This window comes from Mustela nigripes, chromosome 12 (genome assembly GCF_022355385.1).
Source record: "Mustela nigripes isolate SB6536 chromosome 12, MUSNIG.SB6536, whole genome shotgun sequence".
In the NCBI taxonomy this organism is placed as follows: Eukaryota; Metazoa; Chordata; class Mammalia; order Carnivora; family Mustelidae; genus Mustela; species Mustela nigripes.
The window spans coordinates 107,505,254-107,525,896 of NC_081568.1; the positions used below are offsets into that span (position 1 = coordinate 107,505,254).

Sequence of the window (20,643 nt, forward strand, 5' to 3'; positions counted from 1 at the left end):
AAGCTAATGTCCAAATCCACAGGGACAAGGGATATTACAGTAGTTAGGAATAAGGGTTGTGATGTGATACCTTGTTATAACCGCACCTCCTTGATTAATAGCCCTGTAGCCTTGAGCAAGCTGTGCAAGCTCTAAGTTCTCATTTCTTTCTTTCTTTCGTTTTTTTAAAAAAGATTTTATTTATTTATCTGACAGAGATCACAAGTAGGCAGAGAGGCAGGCGGGGGTGGGGTCAGGCTCCATGCTGAGCAGAGAGCCTGATGCGGGGCTCCATCCCAGGACCCTGGGATCATGACCTGAGCTGAAGCAGAGGCTTTAACCCACTGAGCCACCCAGGCACCCCCTAAGCTTTCATTTCTTTACCTGTGAATTAGGGATAGTAATATCTAGCTTGTCTCCCTGACCTCTTAGACATGTGGGGCACTCACAGTCAGGTCTAATCAAAAGTAAGTGTGCACTCACCGTTAACTGTTCCTACTGCGTACATCTCCCAGTTTTTCTCAAATATGATACCACCTGACACTGAGCATAATTTTGGCCTACATTAACTCCACTTACTTATAAAGCTTTGAACCATGTGGGCTGAAAAAATACATAAAATGCCACCTGTATGATAAAGGAGACATAGAAATTATTCTGTGTTTTCACATAATCATCAGGTGTTCCAGAATGAATACAAGGTCTGAGTGCTTCATAAATTAAAGAGTGAAAGCAAAGATCAAAACTCTTGTATAAGGGACTGAGACTTCTAAATTTTTTTTTTCATGTGGTTACCTACATATCATCTTGTAGTATTTTAGAAGTGTACGCTTCTAATTTTTTTAGGTACTATTTGCTTATAATCCAACATTGTGAGTAGATGTGGTATAATATTGAGAATAGAGCAGATACCAAAGATCTACTGATCTCCCACAAAGTAATTTTTCTAACAAGCCTGCCAGAATGTCTTAAATTCTGCAATTCTTAGTTTTTGGGGGGGGGGGGGGTGGGGAGGCTGTGGCATGGAGGTAATCAATGCCAGAAGTCCATGGCTGGAAGGTTAAGAAAGAAGTGTAATGTGTAACACATCAGGTGACTGAGGGTCATTAGTGTTCATTAATCTAAACCACCAGCATGGCATTGAGAACAATGCTTTTTGTTAGTTTGCTTGTTTTTAGAAGATCGGCACTGCAGATCATAAAGCACTGAGCATTTTGGTGAGAGTGACCTGTTGCAGAACAAAAAAGATATAGGAGAGAGCACTGGCCTGTGAGTCAGGAGCTCTGGGTGTTTCACTGACTGGTCTGCCTCATGAAAATATTGACTTTTTGGGATTTTTGTCAGGCTTATCATGGCAGGTGGTGGGGTGAGAGGGTGAGCCTCAACCTCCTGAGGGTGAGCCAGGAAACACATCAGCTGGAGAGGTGAGAGGGCAGGGACAAAGAGCAGGAAAGGGGATGGAGCATGAGTGCTTGACTGACCAACTTTGCACCCAATTGTCCAACTTTGCACCTGGCTTGCCTAGTAAGCCTTGAATTTCATCCTTGACTGCGAAAACCTAAGTGGTTTGAAATTAACGTTTAAATCAACCTGTTTGATCAACAGGCAGTTGCAAAGCAAATAAAATGTAAAAGCTAAAAATAAACCTTGATCATCAGAATAAGAATTCTTGTGCTTTTTTTAAAATTTTAATAAAAAGTATGAAAGAATACATAAAACTAGGCAGCATACATATGCTTCTTTTGGAAGGACTGGATTTTTTTTAAAGTTTAATTTGTAAGTCACAGAAATTTCATATTTCTATTAGTGAGTATCAATGACAGTGACTTGAAAGATTTGATGCCCTTCAAAGACCACAGTTGTCTCCAGGGGAAACAGCAGGGCCTCATGATTATTTTACGAATTCTGCTGTGAAATCCAGGGGACATCATTCAATTTCACCAAATTATGAAAGCAAATCCATGACCAAACAACTCATCTTCTTATTGCTGTGTCATTTAGATGATCTCTTGCAAACAAGAGATCACAAGCAATTAATTCGTTGCAGAAAAACAATGTAGAAATATGGTATTGGATTTTTTTAAAAGATTTTATTTATTTATTTATTTATTTGTCAGAGAGAGAGAGAGAGAGAGAGAGCGAGTGAGTGCACGCACAAGCAGGCAAAGCAGCAGGCAGAGGTGGAGAAGCAGGCTCCCTGCCGAGCAAGGAGCCCAATGCAGGACTTGATCCCTGGACTCTGGGATCATGACTTGAGCCGAAGACAGCGGCTTAACCGACTGAACCACCCAGGCATCCCATGGATTGGATTATTACCTATTTTTCTTAGTTCTTTTAAAAGTATAGTAATTTTTTTATGGCAGTTCATTGCCGAAGAAATACATATGACAGAAAAAAAAGGTGTTACAGATTGAAGTTTGTCTTTTTACAGTGAATTGTGGATTGTGCAAAATAACCAGTCTTAGCATTAGTTACTTTCTCATTGGGGTATAGATGAAGTAGGGTCATGACTTTGGATTTCCTAGACTAATAAAATGTAAAACACAAAACAAGACAAAAGTGGGCAATATATTTAAGATGACTAAATAAGGACATTAAAAAATATTACTCTCCCAAGGGGGGAAAAAAAAAAACTCTACAAACATCATTTGAATTTTTTTTATTGTGATGAAAATGTATGTAACATAAAATTTGCCATTTTAACCATTTTTAAGTGTAGAATTCAGTGGTATTAATTACCTTCACAGTGTTGTGCAACTACCAGAATTTTTATCATTCTGAAGAAAAGCTAATTCCTTCCTGACACTCCAACCTGGTTGGCAGAGACTCAATTGTCAGCTCCATGATGAGTCATTTGAGAAAACTGTACAAGGTTTAAAATTGGTTCCTTATTTTTGTGGTATTTGTTGTCACTTGGTGGGTTTGGATGTGTAAGACTCACACTGTGGAAGGTGTTAGTTTCCTGCAGGTAGACAGACTGGTGCTATGTAGTTACAGTGGAGGCTTGCTTCCTGGCAGGCATTTTTGCTGCAAACCTTCAGCTGCATAAATAATTGGCCGTACACAATTTTGCAATAAAAGATAAGACAAAACACAACAAAACAACTGGTTGCCCATTTGGTTTGACAGTTTGTTGGTTTCATCAATTGGTGGACAGTTTGGTTTCATTTCTCCATTGATGCAATACTCCCAGTTTCTGTTGTGTAAAATCTTAGCCTTCATACAGTGACATAGAGTTTGAACCCATGTTTCCCATAGAATGTTGGAATGTCTATCGACTATAAGCCAAGAACAAACAACAATGTAGCAGACTTCGACAATGCAACACAAAGCTCAGTTACAAGTGCATCTGGGTGGCTCAGTTGGCTAAGCAGCTGCTCTTGATTTTGGCTCGGGTCATTATCCCACGGTCCTGGGATGGAGCCCCTTGTGGGGCACTCTATTCAGCAGGGAGTCTACTCATGTACTCTATCTATGTATATAAAAAATAAATAAGACTTTTTTTAAAAAGCTCAATTATAAATATGCATCCAAGTGTTTGGAAACTGGTAAGTCTCTCAATGAAGAAGGAAATTTTATCAAGGAAAGAAAAAATAAGCTGCTGAACAAGGAAATGTACCAAGGCCAAAATAAATAAATACGTAAATAAAATCCACACACACAAAAAGTCATGATATCATGAATGAAAGACTTTGAAGGCAAGTACTTAGGTATAATCCACAAAATAAAATTAGTTCTTTGCTCAAATTTGCCATGACTCTACACACATTTTAAACATATTTAAATATTTTGTATTTCATAATAAAATGTTTTTAATTTTGTTACTCATATTTCATGTTTCATTATATCTTTAAAAATGAATGTCCTTTTTTAAAAGCATTTTATTTATTTACTTGATGGGCATGGGGGTGGGTGGGTAGAGATTGTGCACAGGTGGGGGTAGAGGGAGAAGCAGACTCCCCACTGAGCATGGAGCACGATGTGGAGCTCCATCCCAGGACTCTGGGATTATGACCTGAGCCGAAGGCTGATGCTTAGCTGACTGAGTGACCCAGGTGTCCCATGAATGCCCCTTTCTAAAAATTTTTTAATAATTTTATCTTTTTTTTTTAAGATTTTATTTATTATTTGACAGAGATCACAAGCAGGCAGAGAGGCATGCAGAGAGAGAGAGGAGGAAGCAGGCTCCCTGCTGAGCAGAGAGCCTAATGCAGGGCTTGATCCCAGGACCCTGAGATCATGACCTGAGCTGAAGGCAGAGGCTTTAACCCACTGAGCCAGCCAGGTGCCCTATAATTTTATCTTTTATGGCACAATTGCCTTATCACTAATCATACCATGAAAATGCGGCAAAAATGCTTGTGGCGAAGACACGGCAAAAATATCAGATAGGAGCCAAACCTGCTGGAGGATGAGCAACCAAGATGGGTTTATATCCTTACGGCTTTGCTTACCCGAATCTTCTGAAAATGATCCCTGTGTCTCTGGGCCATGCCTTGTTAACACCGTTCCTCCCACTCCAGGGTAGTGCTTGGCGTGCAAGGTCTCTGTGTGTGACACAGGCTGAGGCTCCCTGGGGTCTGAGCTACCTACAGCACCAGGTGTGGGTGTGGCTGCATTTACTTTATAACATACTGTAGCTCAAAGACAAAAACGTTTTATAGGAACAATGAAACATAGACATGTGTTTCTCACTGTAACTTGTTATACTAGACTAGAATACATACTTCAGGAAAAAATTAAGGAGCGTCTTACTCATTAACCTTTAACTCTGAATCATGATTTTGTTTCCTTCAGACAGGAATGAATCTAGTTTTTTTCCTGAAGCTGTTCATCAGTTGTCCAAAGGTCCCATTGTTTGGCCATGATTCTGTTGGGTCTAGTCAGCTGTGCATCAGACACTTTTATGAGGGCCTTTTCCGTTGTCCTGGCTATCACCCTATCTCCCCACCCAGCCTTTAGCGTCCTTTTGGAGGGCTGGTTGCTTTTAGTCTGTCAGAGACTGAGCTTCTGTTCCTTTCCCAGCTGTTCTGAGCTTCGGAGGACCCTGAGCCTCTCCTCTGGGACTCAGCAGCTTGGGAAGAGTGGACCTGGGCTCTAGCGAGAATCCCTTCTTGCCCTCTGCCCTCTTGCCCCTTTCCCACGTGTCCTTCCTGTCAAGACCTATTGATCTGGCTTTCAGACCAGCTTGGATTTCAGACCACCTTTGCTCTCATCTGGAGTTTAAAGTCTGACCTGAAGACTCATAAGGGTGTGTGTGCTGCTTACTGTTTGTATCAATTCAAAAGAAACAGTTACATTTACTTAAACTGTATGAGAAAAGATTGATAAGAAACTAATGAGGGGCGCCTGGGTGGCTCAGTGGGCGCCTTCGGCTCAGGTCATGATCCCAGGGTTCTGGGATTGAGCCCCGCGTCGGGCTGTCTGCTCCGCGGAGAGCCTGCTTCCTCCTCTCTCTCTCTGCCTGCCTCTCTGCCTACTTGTGATCTCTGTCTGTCAAATAAATAAATAAAATCTTTAAAAAAAAAAAAAAAAGAAAGAAACTAATGACTTCGGTAGCCTGTGGGAAGGTGAGGTGGGTATCTGGCAGAGGTCTCTTGGAGATTTTCACTGTGTGTACTTAGATATTTAGAAAAAATGTGAACTATGCAAATATATCACCTACACTCACACTAAATAAAATAGTTGAGGGAATTTAACTGACAAATAAGTAAACACAAAGCCTTGACAAAAGTGTCTCAGGAGAGATACACAAGAAACCAGTAGCCACAGCCCAATATACTGTTGTGATTGCAGAATTACATTTTTTGCAGACCTATGGCTCTGCTAATAAAAAGCTTCTCTTTAAACATGTCTTCAAGCATGCCAATTTCGCTTCATTTCCCCTCTTCTTTTTCTTCTTCTTTTTTTTTTTTTTTACAGATTTTATTTATTTATTTGACAGAGAGAGATCACAAGCAGGCAGAGAGAGGAGGAAGCAGGCTCCCCGCCGAGCAGAGAGTCCAATGTGGGGCTCCATCCCAGGACCCTGAGATCATGACCAGAGCCAAGGGCAGCGGCTTAACCCACTGAGCCACCCAGGTGCCCTTCCCCTCTTCTTTTAAGAAACCATTGACCAAGGAATTGATTGCTGTCTAGCTTTGACTGTAAAGGAAAAGTCCTGCACTAAAAATAAGTGAAGGCTGCTCTTTGGTGTAAAGTCACTGCTCTTTCTCACCATCTGTGACCTTGCCTTTTGGACTCCGAGGCTCTAAGGACACACCCCTCCCCACACTGCTCACTGCTCCTGCCCCCTGCCCAGGCTCACTTCTGACTATGGTATCATCTGTGCCCCCTGCTTGCTGCTGTCAATCTGCAGCTGAACCCAAGTGCTTAGAAATGGGCTTTCACAATGTCCTTAAATGGCAAGTGTCCTTCCAGTCAAGCATGTGATGTGCTGTGGCGCGTGCTCTCAGGGATTGACAGTATCCGTCTGCCTTCCTTGCCTTAGAGCTAACTTGCTTCTGTAATGGAAAACTGCCCAACACCAGCATACAGTATTGTTCTGAGTGATGTTTATCATGAATGGGTACCATGTTATTCTCTTATCCATAATTCATCGTAAAAAATAAGAATAAATGTTACCATCGTTTTAGAGCCTACAGGTTTGATCTAGGACACTTTTTTTTTTTTTTTTTTTTTTAAGGTGGGTTTTTTTTGTTGTTGTTTGCTTGTTTTGTTTTTGTTTTCTGGGACGGTGGAACTTTTTCTTCCTACAGGATGTCTTAGACAAAAGTCTGCCACATAAATCTGATCAAAGGTGAGCTTCTTTGCTTGAAACAGGCATCTAGAGCCTCCAAGCAGCTGTAGGCAGTCCACTGAACACTCTTTAAAAATCTCTTTTTTCAGAGGTAAACCTGAAAGCTATGTTAGTATCCTGAAAAATAGTCTGTCTTCATCTTTTTTTCTAGCAGGAAGAAGTAAAGTGTGAGGAGGATGTTTAATTCTTTCCAATGGCTATGTTCTTTGTGGCTTTGTTTTTCCTTATCCTTTCTGTCTGGTGGTGGTTTTTTTTTGTTTGTTTGTTTGTTGTTTGTTTTGTCAGTCATAATTTACTGGTTAAGCTTATGGACTCCCACGCTGTATCATTTAACATTTCTGTGACTCATTTTCCTCATGAGTAAAATGGAGTTAAGCCACCTTTTTCCTAGATTTCTTATGAGAGTTAAATGAGGTGATTCCCTAAGAACTAAACTTTATGCCTGGTATCTGGTGAGTACGCAGTGGCTCTTGCTGCCCAACATTTACTGAGGTCCAAAGTGTACTAGGTATGCAAACTGGCTTCTATCTTTGATATCGACTTCTCTCCTGTGCTCTTTCTGAAGACAGTTTCTGGAAGGCATTGGTTCCTGAGAAATCCATTCTCTCATCAACTTTGGATTGTTCTTTTAATCTACTAGGACAGGAGCTCATTCAGGAGCACTACCTTGAAGGCTTTTCAAAAAAACCCAAATCTATATCTATATAATCCAACTTCTTCCCGTCTCCTCCATTTCCTTGAGGATTCTGGACAGTCTTCATTTGGGTATAGGGACGGCATGTATTCATTTACAGCCGCTGCCCCACCTAGCTCCTCTACCTTCTTGTAAGAATCCCCACGGTGGCCAGGTTTCTCCAGGAAACAGGAACAATTCTTGGGTCACATGGCTGGCTCAGTCATTAAGGGTCTGCCTCCGGCCATGTATCTTTACACATGACACAAAATCCAGGCTAACTGACTCACTTGAATTGTAAGACAGACTACTTACAAAGTAGTAGAAGGAAGGTGCTGTATGGAATGCTAAAAGACAACAGAATTTGGGGGCACCTGGGTGGTTCAGCTGGTTAAGCATCTGCCTTCGACTGAGGTCGTGATCCCAGGGTCCTGGGATTGAGTCCTGTGTCGGGCTCCCTGCTCAGCACTGAGTCTGCTTCTCCCTCTGCCTCTCCCCACTGCTTGTGTACTCACTCTTGCTCTCTCTCTTTCCCTCTCAAATAAAGTCTTAAAAAAAAATAAGAATAGTCGTAAGAATAGTTTCTTCAAGGTCCACGATCAAACTTTTTTTCATAGTGATTTGCTTTCTTCTGAGACATACTTATAGCAATTGAATAGAAGATGACAGCCAATCTTTACACACTGACGGACTCAACAGTCTCTAAGAAAAGGCTTAGACAGAAGCTGTATTAGGAGCATGAGAATCAGCCTGCCTGAGTTTGAATCTCAGCTTTCCACTTAATAACCATATGAGTGGGAACGGCTTTGAACCTCTCTTAGCTTCAGTGGGGATAACCACCTTCATATAGTGCTATATGAGATGACCTATGCAGTCCATTTTCTCTTGTGCACCACACATAGTGGTTTTAAATGTAAATATTCACTAATTAATATTATTGCCATTGCTAAGTCCATTATAACTTGCCCCAGAAATAAAGACAATCTAAATATTGTTGTCATCTTAGGGTTATCTGCTCTAGATAATAATTTTCAGAGTTTAAATTTATCTATGATATCAAAGACTTATGCACAAAAATAGTAATTAATTTGTATAATTTTAGACTAAAAAACTTAATTGGGTTATCACATGATAGATTATGGAAAAAATGAAAAATAACATTTGAATATTTCACTAATATGGTCAATGGCATTCTTAATATAAACACTTTCCAAGATTTTACTTTTAATATAGGTTTCTTCCAAAGGGTACAGGGAAACCAAAACATTAGCGTGAGTCATTCTTCTTCATTTGGCTGTAATTAACCACACACTCTTTAATTATTGGAAATGTGTCTTTATGTGGTAAAGGGCTGGAGCTCAAATCTACTTGACTCTGCTCAGACCACTTCCACTTTGTGGTGAAATGTAAGGTCCAGTTATCCATAATCTGCAGAAAAGACATTTCGGTTTCATACACTGGTATGGTTAATGTCTTCACTTAGTATGCAAGACCTCAAGATAATACTATCACAGAGTCAATCCTGGATGCAAAAGGAATTCTTTGCTTTTTAATGAACAATCAAATTGATAACCTATAACGTGTCAAGTAATGAGTGCCGAAACAAATGAAAGCTAAGTCGAACGCAAATACCCAGGTGGGCAGGGCTGAGGGAACTGATGGGAGCACCATGGTGCTGAGAACACCAGGGAGTGGAACAGACCGTGCCACTGCAGTGTATGCATCCTCCATTCTGAAGGGGAGCAGGGTACTGGTTCCCGCTGATGATGTCCGATGCAATGCCGGTTGAAAAATAGCAGGTTATTTGGACTTTTCAACAGATGCCAGAAATGTGGATTTTCATGCAAATGTCTCCTATTTTTAAAGCCTTGCAATTAATTTAGATTTTTAAAAAATTACATGAGAAAAAAATAAATATGTGATGTCTGCATCCTCTTTTCGCGTTACCTATTGGAGCTGAGCGTCTCCAAAGCCCAGACCAGGCTAGCTGTCGAAGGGACAACTTGAGTCCTTCTTCCCCTGCCCACACCTGTCCTTTCCGCCATCTTCCTCAATTTCTTTATGCCTCACCATCCATTTGTTTTTGTTCAAGGCACAATCTAGAAGGTGTGTTTGATATACTCTTTTCCCTTAATCTCTATATCCAGTCTATCAGAAGTGTTGCCATCTCTACCTTCTTCTTACTTTTTCCCCTAATTGGTTGATATCTCTCTCTCTACCACCCATTTCCACTGCTGGGTCCTAGCACCTAGCGTCCACATCACTATGATTTCTCACCTAAGCTACCCCAAGACTCCCTTAAGGATCTCACTTTTCTTCTTGCAACACCATAATCCAGTACTCATGGGTCTTTTGTATTTGTAAGTCATATTACATCACTCTCTTGCTCAAAATCTTTAGCCATTTTTCAATGTTTTTAGAATAAAACCTGAACTCTGTACTCTAGACCAAATATAAAGTATTATGGCCTCACTCCTGGTTATTCTGTCCACCTCATCTAAAACCCTACTCTCTTCATGGTGAGGCTGCAGTCCCCCCAGCTTCTCTCGAGCTTGAAAGCGCTGTGTTTACTGCCCTCTTAGAAAATTCTTGTTACTCACTCACGTGGAGAGCTCTGTTTCCCACTTTTGATGTGACATGTTCCTGCTTACTATTCAGATCTCAGCTCATAGAACCCCTCCTGACTCTGACTCCCCTCTAAAGTGATTCATCCCATGACCCTGTGGGCGCGCCCTCATAACAATTTTTCCCTTAAAAACACCTTATATTTATTGTTTGTGAGTTCATTTGTTTCACTGATTTAATTACATATGCAGGAGCTAAAGTTCAAGAAGCCTGGTCTTGAAGCAATGTTGATCTTAATATGTTGTGGGCAGTCTATAAAAACCTGTTACTTTATTCATCTTTTAGTATTCTTTTCCCTGAAAACGATCTCAGTGAAGTACAGTACTAGCCCTCTAATCAGCTTTTCAGTACTTTAAGCCTTAAGACCGTTTGTTAATGACTGTGCCATAAAAGACAAAGCAAAGTGAGAATTCAAAATAATCCTGTGCAGATTTTGGAGATTTAAAGACTATCAGCATAATTTATGACACCTTTCAAAAGAAAGTAAGAATTACTCATAACCCACATTACACTAGGGAACCAAATGTTGAAATTTACCCCTCTACTCTTAAAAAAAGCAACAAACAAACAAACAAACAAAAAAAGACCATTGTGTGAAATATTATTTTTTCCTAGTAAAATTATTAGCCACAGATAATTATAAACCCATAGTGAAAAAATATAGTCATATAACTAAGACCATAAGAAATTTATGTAATGCCTCTTGCGACTTATAAGGAAACCTACCTAACTTTCACCTCTACCTAACCCACCTCTCGTTACCTGTGCCTTCACTACCATTCAGTAACTCTGAGCAAAATACACAAACATCATACCCAGTGCTTTCTAGGAACAAGGCAAAGCAAGAAGGTAAAGCGAGCACCATTACAAATAGAATCATCTAGAGATGGAAGTCTCCTCACTTCAAAGATATGTTTTCAATGGTGTTCTTATTTTAAATTTATAATCTCTTTCAGAAACAAGGTAAGACACTCTTTTTTCCCACTTTCTTCACCTAATTAATACACTTGACTTGTAGTGAACGCTCCCTGTTCTAACATGCCTTGTTAATTTCATGCGTGATGAACTATGGACTTTCTGGGTTTTTACACGTAATGTCTCTGTCCCTTTTGAGTGGACAGTGTTTGGAAAAGGTAGGGAGAACTCTTGTTTAACTTCAGTTGTTCAATATACTTCAAAGAGTAATCCAAAAGTGGCTGGAAACATCCTGCTCAGAATTTACACATGTGGTAACTAGTCACTGAGTAAACGCTGAAGTCAAGTAACAACATGTGTAATGAAAACAAGATTAAAATGGCTACTATTTGTATTGACTACTTGATAGTCATTTGGGGGGCACACATGGTTATTGGTATAACATAAACAAAATATGTTTGAAGAAATTTCATAGAACTTTTAGATTTCTTATGCTTTTAATGTCCTCATTTTGGAATAAAAATATTTCTATAGGGGCGCCTGAGTGGCTCAGTGGGTTAAAGCCTCTGCCTTCGGCTCAGGTCATGATCCCAGGGTCCTGGGATCGAGCCCCGCATCGGGCTCTCTGTGCCACAGGGAGCCTGCTTCTTTCTCTCTCTCTCTCTGCTTGCCTCTCTGCCTATTGTGATATCTGTCAAATAAATAAATAAAATCTTTAAAAAAAAATTTCTATAACAAAGGTTTATCTCCCCTGGGTATTATCACTTTGATAAACTCTTAATTGAATATATTAACTTCTTAGCATTTTGGTAGATTTTTCTCTGCCAGAAGACTTTCCTGAAACAGGAATTTTCCACTTTATGTTTAAAATAAAAAGCCAAAGCAATAAAGAAATCTAAATCTATTTTTTTCTTGATATCTAGTAAAGCCAGAGAAATAGCATGTTAAAATTACTTTAACATTAAGCAATTAAGCTATAAGTCAGTGCTTTAGCTGAGTCAACATTAGTTCTTGCAAAGTTGCAACCAAAGGGAAAGGCTTCTTTATTTAATGGATTTTCTGGATACTTGGGAAAGTTTCCAAATAATTATTGGCTTCCGGCATGATTTGCCCATTTCAGAGAAAGCCGTAGCTGGTAGTGTGAATTTGTTGTTACCTGAAGAGATTATTAAATGTAGGTTTTTATACCTGGAAACAGTCTAAAATGTATTGCTTTAATATGCTTTATAGCATAACATAGAATCAGCATTCTAGGTGTTATTAGTTTAAAAATATTCTTAAGATGTATTTTATGGATTTAAATCTACTATGTGATAAAAAGTTCATTGAGTATGGATACAAAGTTCTAAATAATAAGAGTTGTTTTTTTTAATAGCTATTTACTCTTTTCTCCATATTTCCTCCTCTGTTTAATACTTATTTTATTCTTTTTTGTCACCTTTTTCTTGCCCAGTACTCTTGTCAGCAAGCTCACTGAGGAGATGGTCTGTCCTTCCTCAGAGAATAACCCAATTCTTTGCATGAAAGAGGCCAGTGTTTATTAAGTGACTAAAGATTTTCTCAAAAGGACACACAAATGCTGAGAAGACTAGGGCAGGGCTATCAGATGTAAAGTTGGTATGAAATCATACATATTTCTGAACCTGGATGAAGGAATTTATAGAAATTACATATTAATCTATAGTCATTTCAGTCCTTGCCTTTTCTGTTTATAACCCCTATGTATGCATATATATGTTTCACTATACATAGGTATGCATGTAACTATACATGGGTAGCAACCATATAGTTGAAGAAAAGGACTGCCATGTTTGACTAAGATCTATAGGTCAAAGCAACTTGCTTTTTTGAGTATGTTTCTGTTTAAATAAAATTAATAACAGATAATGCTGTCTTCTGTCTGTAGTATTCCATAACTTTCCATCAGTTACCATAGGCAGTAGTAGTTCCATATTCCTAGCAATGTCTGTCTCTCACTAGATTAGAACTGCATGAAGACAAAGACCTTGTGTTTTGTTCATCATTCTATCCCCAGTGCCCAATGGACTAGGAGCTCGCTATAGCCTGAATGTTTGTATCCCTTCAAAATTCATATGTTAAACAGTGATCCCCATGTAATGGATTTTAGAGGCAGAGCCTTTGGTATGTAATAAATTCATGAGGGTAGAACCCTCATGAATGGGATTAATGCCCTTATAAAAAAAGACCCAGGAGGGATCCTGTGTTCTTTTCCATCCTGTGAGTTCACAGAGAAAAGACAGTCATTTATGAACCAGGAAGCTAGCTCTCATCAGACACCAAATCTGTCACTGCTATGACTTTTCAGCCTTCTAGAACTGTGAGAAATACGTTTCTGTTGTTTATAAGCCACCCCGTCTATGGTATTGTCTTACAGCAGCCCAAATAAGTGTACATATGTATGTATGGAGTACATGAGTATTTTTATGTAAGTATGTGTATGCCTTTATACACATTTCCTTCACTGGGGGACACATCTATTATATTCACATGGTGACAGTCTTAGTTTGATCAAATGATAAGTCTGTGTTTAATGTAATTGGTTCTTATTATCATATTTGGCTTTATGTCCTGTCAAAAACTAGTAGATTTTAGAAAGGTCATCCAATACTCATGATGTTGCTAATTTTTATAATGTCATGATTAAGCTAGCCAATATTTTATAGCCAATAATTTCTAGATAGAATTATTAATTATTAATAGCATATGTGTTTATCTAAATGCAATTTGGAAAATACGCTTGATATTTGTGGATTTTGCAATTGTGGCAGATAGCATTACCCTGGCTCAGAAACACAAAAATGAATTAATTTAACTTTGAAAACAGACTCAGAGTACAGATAAGTTTTAAGTGGAAGGGAGGAAATTAAGCTGGAGGAACACTTATCTAGTTCTCACATGAAATTCTGGCTCTGTGGATGGTTTGTGATCATACATTATTAAATTCACTCCCCCTCCCCTTGATCCACTCTGCACCACCAGATCCCGACTCTGCAGATATTACATAAGGAACAGGATAGCATAGCAGTGGCCATTTGTAATCTGAATACTCTACAAAAAGCTTCACGTACACATCAGGCAAATTGCTGCCCGCTGCTCTGGGTGCACTCTCATGGCGTGTAAGGTGCTGTGCGCAGTTTGGGAGCCACGCATATGACCGAATTTGCTCCCAAACTCATAATCATCTTCCTCATCTGCCATCCCTCGTCCCATGAACTAGAAAGACATCTCTGAGCTCTGGAAAGACTGACTGGGACTTGATTAGGAAAAGCGCCTGGATTTGGGTCCTGGATTTATTCCACAAATGTGAATTGATCACCTATTATGTGCAGGTCATGGTTTAGGTCACTGGGATACATCAGACCAAAATTCCCAACCTACCCTTGTGGAGCTGAAGGGCACAGGTGGCAGAAATGGATACAATTACATAAAATAAGTAGACTAGGTAACCAGTGTTATAGAGAAAGGTAAAAAAAGGCGAGAGACACTGGGGTGCCAGAGGAGGGGCAGAATGTAGTTGGCAGGGAGAATTCATTAAGAAAGTGGGAAATGATCCCAGATTTGAAGAAGGAGAAGAGATTAGTGGAGAGAAACTTCCCCTCAAAGCCATGTCACCTGGGATAAGCAACGCAAAAGCTATGGATCTTTATTTCTTCATTGCTATGATGGAATTTTGATCTAAATGATCTATGCTTGTTCTTTTAAGTTCTTAAATCCCATACATGATGATTTAACTTATGCCAACCATTACAGAATGGAAGCAGCCATATAATGTTCATCTAGCCCACACCGTGTGTCCTGTGTCGCTAAATGCTGTGAATGCCACAGGATTTCAGAAGTTCTCACTATGAGAGTAGTCATTTGGAAGTATCTCATTACACTCATTCATTTTTCAACAAACATGTTAAGCACCTACTATGTGCCAAGCAGTATTGAATAGTTGGGATATTCCAAAGCTCACAGTATGATGAGGGAAGGGAGGCATGTTAGCACAAAGGAACACATGTGACACTGGAACAGAAAGGTTGTTTGAGGCACACACCAGTTGGAGGGGGCCAACCACACTGAGTGGGAGTATCCGCTTTCAGTGGGGGTTCCAGATATGCATTATGTTTTCCTCTTATTATTATTTAAAAAAATTTAAAATAGCTTATATGTGTTCACCTTAAATATTACTTAAGTTTGGAAAGCTTCAGTTCCCAAAAGGAAAGTAAAAATGAACAGATGACATTTAATACTATTGGGGAAATCTTAAATTGTGAAATTAAAGAGGACAAAGTAGGCAACTTAGAAAATATTTACTTCCATAGAACTAAGATAATGACGTGGTTCTGTTAACAAATGAATTTGAAACGTTGACCTTTTCCCACCAGTATTTGTGCTCCGTTTTATATTTAAAAGTCATTTTTTTGTTGCTGTCATTACTTTCATTAATATTTTCCCATGTTTTTATTTAAATTCTAGTTAGTTAAAATATAGTGCAACATTAGTTTCAGGTGTGAAATTTAGTGAGTCAACACTTCCACATAACACCCAGCACTCATCACAAATGCCATCCTTAATCCCAATCACCCATTTAACCTATCCCCCCCCAAGCCTATAAAAGTCAGTTTTCTATGATGGTTAGGAAGCAATAACCATGACAATAATAACTGTTATCTATTGGAAGCTTATTGTGTGCCAGGCTCAGAACTAGGCAGTTTTCCATGTATTATCTAATTTAATTCTCACAAAGCTCTATGGAATCTGTGATCATCCCCCGTTTTCTAGATGCGGTAACTGAGACCTGAAAAGATGAAGTTAGTTGTCCAAGGTCTAAAACCAATAAATAGCAGTAAGTCTAACATTCTTGAACTTGCCATTAGAAGACCCTTTCTTGAACTCCAGAGGCAGAAAGTGCTGACTCTCTGACCCATGTAAGGTTAAACACTTAAATATTCAGTGTAACTATAATTGCTTTTCACATTGGTTAATGGGCAAATGGTCAAAACATTTCTCTGCTGTCTTAGGACTTATATTTTATAAAGTATATTCTTCATCTCTGAACTTCTTCTGGAAATTCAAAGTCTACACAGAGCGTTTTTAGACCCGATCTAAATATTTTAAAAATTGTGCTTCTGTGTGATTTGGTACGCCATACAAAATTCTTCTTCTTTTTAAAAAAAAAAATTTTTTTTTAAGACTATTTGAGAGAGGTAGAGAGAGAGCACAAGTAGGCAGAGCAGCAGGCAGAGGGAGAGGGAGAAGCAGGCTCCCCGCTGAGCAGGGAGCCCGATGCAAGCCTCAATCCCAGGACCCTTAGATCACGACCCAAGCTGAAGGCAGATGCCTAACTGACTGAGCCACCCAGGCGCCCCCAAAATTCTTCTTAATGACCTCAAGTTTCAAAGGATTTATAAGTTGTTTGACGAGGCACCTTATGAAATAAGGAGTACAGTCCATTAGTTGAGAGTGTTATGGAGAAGACATTAACAAAAGCTATCTCTTCTGATTGATGGAAGTAACTGAGGAAATTACCCTTCCCTACATTGAGGAGAGTATATGCTATACAAGCGAATATTCTGACTTACGCATTTTCAGCAGACTTCATGGGCAAGTGAAATTTCTTTCTTATGTAAACAAATTGGTTAAACAACAACAACAACAACAAAAATAATGGGAATGAATTGGTACTCATACAATTTTATTTAAAGCTGTGTTTTTCCCCATGAGAAGTTGGAAGAGTTTTCATCACAAGAAAATGCTTTTTACTAGGAACACTTTGCACAGGGGCCTGCACTTACTGTTTCTTTTTTTCCCCCTGGTAACTTGACTTTTTTTTTTTAAACCCAGTTTAAACCCAGTTTTTTGTGCCTATATCTCTATGGAAGCTTCCATGACAAAATTGGGAGGAAGCCCTCAGAAAAGTAATTAGGTGACCCTTATGCATGAGACTCAAGAATGTACTGAAGCGTTGAACATCTCTACCATGGCAGCCAAGGAGAATTCAAGGTTGATGGGCATTATTCCTCCACTATTATTTAGGCCTAGAGAACTTAGAGTACAAAAATAGAAATTAAACGAAAAATGGGAGATAGAAAAGGTGTTTCTGTAGTAATACGAATTTTGAACAATTTTCTATTGCTGAGAGAAGCTCATACTGCTTATCAGTCCAATTCAGGAATTTGAGATTTAGATTACTAATTTAATCTGCTGACTGTAAAGTTCATATCAAATTTTAGGAGGATTTCAGCTCCCTTAAATTCCTTCTGGGCCAAGTTTGAAAAATAACAGTTTTAAATGTGAGAAAATCATAAAGGATTTCCGCAAGTAGTAAAGGTCATCTGCTTCAATGATTATCTACTGTGCTCTATGGTTTACTTTTGTGTTGTAAAAGACAATTGAAATTATGGCAGACCACTTGGAAGCGTTTCTCTGAAGGACTGAAGAAAAAGAAAGTTCAATCTGAGTGCAATCATAAAGGAAAAAGAAAACTTTTTATTAAATAAAATAACAATGATGGGTATTTAGAGAAATTTTAAAATAAATTCCAGACTTAGGATCATGTCTCAAGTCACATCTCAGTATCAACTTCCCCAAACAAAGTATAGGCTTTGTGGTTTTATTACTTGAAAGCTGTGAATAACTTTCTAAGAATATGAATTTACAATTAAAATGAAGTGGAGTATCCAGTCACTTAAAAAAAAAAAAGGGTATTGTATGCAAATGATCTGGATAATTCTGATCACTTGTGTCAAAAATTCCTTTGCACTAAATTTCAGCAGAGCATAGGGGTTGGAAAGGCTGGAGCAACAAAAGTTTTCATTGCTAAAAAAACTTGAGTCTGACTTATAGCCTCCTCAGGAGTATTTTAAAAATAATATTTTCATACTTTGGGTGCAATTTGGACTAAATGTTTTGTACATAGTTAATAATGTAACAAATTTAATAATTACTTAACACTGCTACTGTTAATGATGAGTTATTACTATTTTGGCTGAATTGAATTCTGTGATTAGATGTTCAAGGATGTTCTCCTTCCTCAAGAAATCTCTGTGTATAAGTGCTGTACAGCCTTTGGGAGACAGCTTTGATTCTACTACACACGTTAAAGAAATAGCTGAGTCAGCAGCTTGCATAGTAAAATTTGTGATTATATAATTCCTTTCCACGGTCCAACACTGGAAAACCTTAAAGCTGTGGGAAGCAAAGAGAACTGAAAGAGAGATGTCTAAAATAGCTAGACACCGTCAAATTCAGAATCCTATTCGTGTAGTTGTCATATACGCACGGAAATACTTCTAGCAAGACTTACACTATCATTTGACCTTCACAAACCATACTTTCCAACAGGGGATGACAGTTTTCTGAGACTATGCTTTTGACCTTGAAGATGTAACTTCATGTTTTATGTCTCTTGGCAAACTTATAATGCCTCTTGTCCCCAAACTGAGTTCATCTAAAATTAATATCATCATATGTTTAAGCTGTTCAGGTCTATAATAATTTTTATTTTAATTATTCAGCATCCAAGGGCAGAGAGATGCTGCAGCTCCTTTAAAACTCTCATTGCATAAGTCTTTCAGCTTTCCTAATGCAGGATGTCCCTCATCTGAAGCTGGGACTGAGGAAACAGCTGCATTGTACTGCATGCAGTCTCCAATCTTGCTACAGCTCTCAGCCTTAGGATTCAGCTGAGCTGGACAGAAATATGCAGGAGCAATATATTGGTCCATGGGAAACGGAAGCTTTACCAGAGGAGATGGTCACAAGGTGAGTTACTCTCCTGAATCTTAGCTTGTCTGTCTTTCATTTTCACACTGTGTTTCTTAATGATTACTCTCACAGAAATGACCCTACATCCTAAGTTTCACTTCCTCTGTCTCCCCGCTTTTGCTTACATTTAAATAAACTTTATGCCCTGCATTCTACTTAGAAGACAGCCACTGTACTAAAAAGCCTTCAACAATGGCATCGACCCCCTGCCGCTGGACGTTCTTAAGCCATTCCACTTTGATCGTCCTCAATTCTTAGCCCTACTGAAATGCAACGGCACTCAAACGCCCGTGGAGAGCGAGTTCACCAATTAACAGAAAGGAAAAGAAAAAAGTCAATGCAGCAGAACTAAAATTCAGAAGCCCCAATCAAGCATCCCAACTCCAAGGAACTTGCAATTAATTTGACTTTCATAAGAGAACATGTGTTTTCTTACCTTGGATGTGAATCACTCTGTCATGATCTAGAGTGTAGTTGTCTGAATGATCAGCCCAGCAGATTGAAATCAGCACCAGAAGAAGTAGCCTCTTCATCTTTATAACCCAGGGAATCTTCTTCACTGCGAGAGCATCACATACAAAGAGGCTTGTGAGATTTAGAACCCTTTGGAGTGTTGCACTGCACTTCTTATTACTGCCTTATCATCAGAGAATGGGTCTGTAAAAATATTTAACCCAATCTGTTCAGAAAGTTACTGTAGCTGTCTTTGGGAGCTGAAGACTGCAGCTTTGAACAATTCCAGTTTCCCTTATGTAGCCAGAGTCCAAATCGTGTTTAACTCTATCTTTGCAGAATTCTAAATCTAGAAATTTACATCAGTATTGTTCTGATATGAAGAATTATAGTTGGTTACAAAAAGATATGGCAATGATACAGAAGGACTTTGAAAATATTTAAATCTCTGAATTGGAAGTATTACTTAACAAAACAATCATTTGATATATGTATACAGGAGTAATCCCCAGTCTAATTAGGAACTGAATCTTAAACTGGGGCAAATAATATTTGCTTGGAAGTTGACATCCTCATTCATTTTACATGTGGCTTCCTAAGCAGGTTAGATTTGCTTGTTCTGAATAGAAAAAAAGAAGACCAAAAAAAAAAAAAAAAAATCCCTGGTGTGAAGCAAAAGCAGCACATTTATTCGAGATTCACTTACCATCTTAAACCTGACTTGGGTCGATGGTGAAGAGTTGAAAATGAGGGACCAACTAGGTTAGAGTCGTGCATGCTACCACTGCAGTCATCCTGATTGATTTTTCATTCATTTTTACCTAAAATGCTGACGCACCAACTTTGAGCGCCTGGTAGGGTCTCTGCAGCCGGGGGAGGCACGGCTGGCTGCAGGGAATATCCCTGCCTGCCTCCAGAGGAATGAGGCAGATGAAGACCAGAACCGGACAGCAAAGCCTCGCTCCAGTCCTGAGTCAAAGAGGCAGAGCCCTCGTTTGGCAGTCCTTTATGGCAAGACCGATTTGAGAAAGGGAGACATGCTCCCCCCAAATTTTGTCATCTGAAGGACTCCAAGTGATGGGAACCCCATGACCTTGGCCGTATTTGTCAGGCAAGAATCTCAGGGTCGCTCCTCTGCTTTACCGTGAAAGCTGAGGCAAATATTAACAAGGGCTTTCTTTTTCTCTCATGCACATAGCAGCCTTAACAACACTTGGCTATTTTTAAAACTGAAATTGCACAGTACTGGCTTCTCACACTAATTTGTTTTTTCCAGGAAAGCCTGACTCTCTGGAATACTTATTAAAGAGCTCTGAGTCTGTTCCTGGAGGTCCTTGCAGGCTCGCCTAGACTCGGGAGCCCGATGATAGCACGAGTCACCGGCGTCCCCTGTCTCTTGGGGGACAGAGGCACCTCCCTGCATTCT

General features: G+C 39.2%; 1 protein-coding gene across 1 annotated transcript in view; it reads right to left on the reverse strand.

The window, feature by feature from the left end:
- Nucleotides 1-20,167, reverse strand: part of HAPLN1 (hyaluronan and proteoglycan link protein 1) — a 34,162-nt gene extending 13,995 nt beyond the window's left edge. Inside the window, exons 1-2 of the mRNA XM_059416657.1 lie at nucleotides 19,924-20,167; nucleotides 19,201-19,323 (exon numbers count right to left, since the gene is read on the reverse strand). Of these exons, the coding sequence (XP_059272640.1) occupies nucleotides 19,201-19,297 (97 nt within the window). The 5' untranslated portion in view covers nucleotides 19,298-19,323; nucleotides 19,924-20,167. The remainder of the gene's footprint in view (nucleotides 1-19,200; nucleotides 19,324-19,923) is intronic.
- Nucleotides 20,168-20,643: the final 476 nt, after the last annotated feature.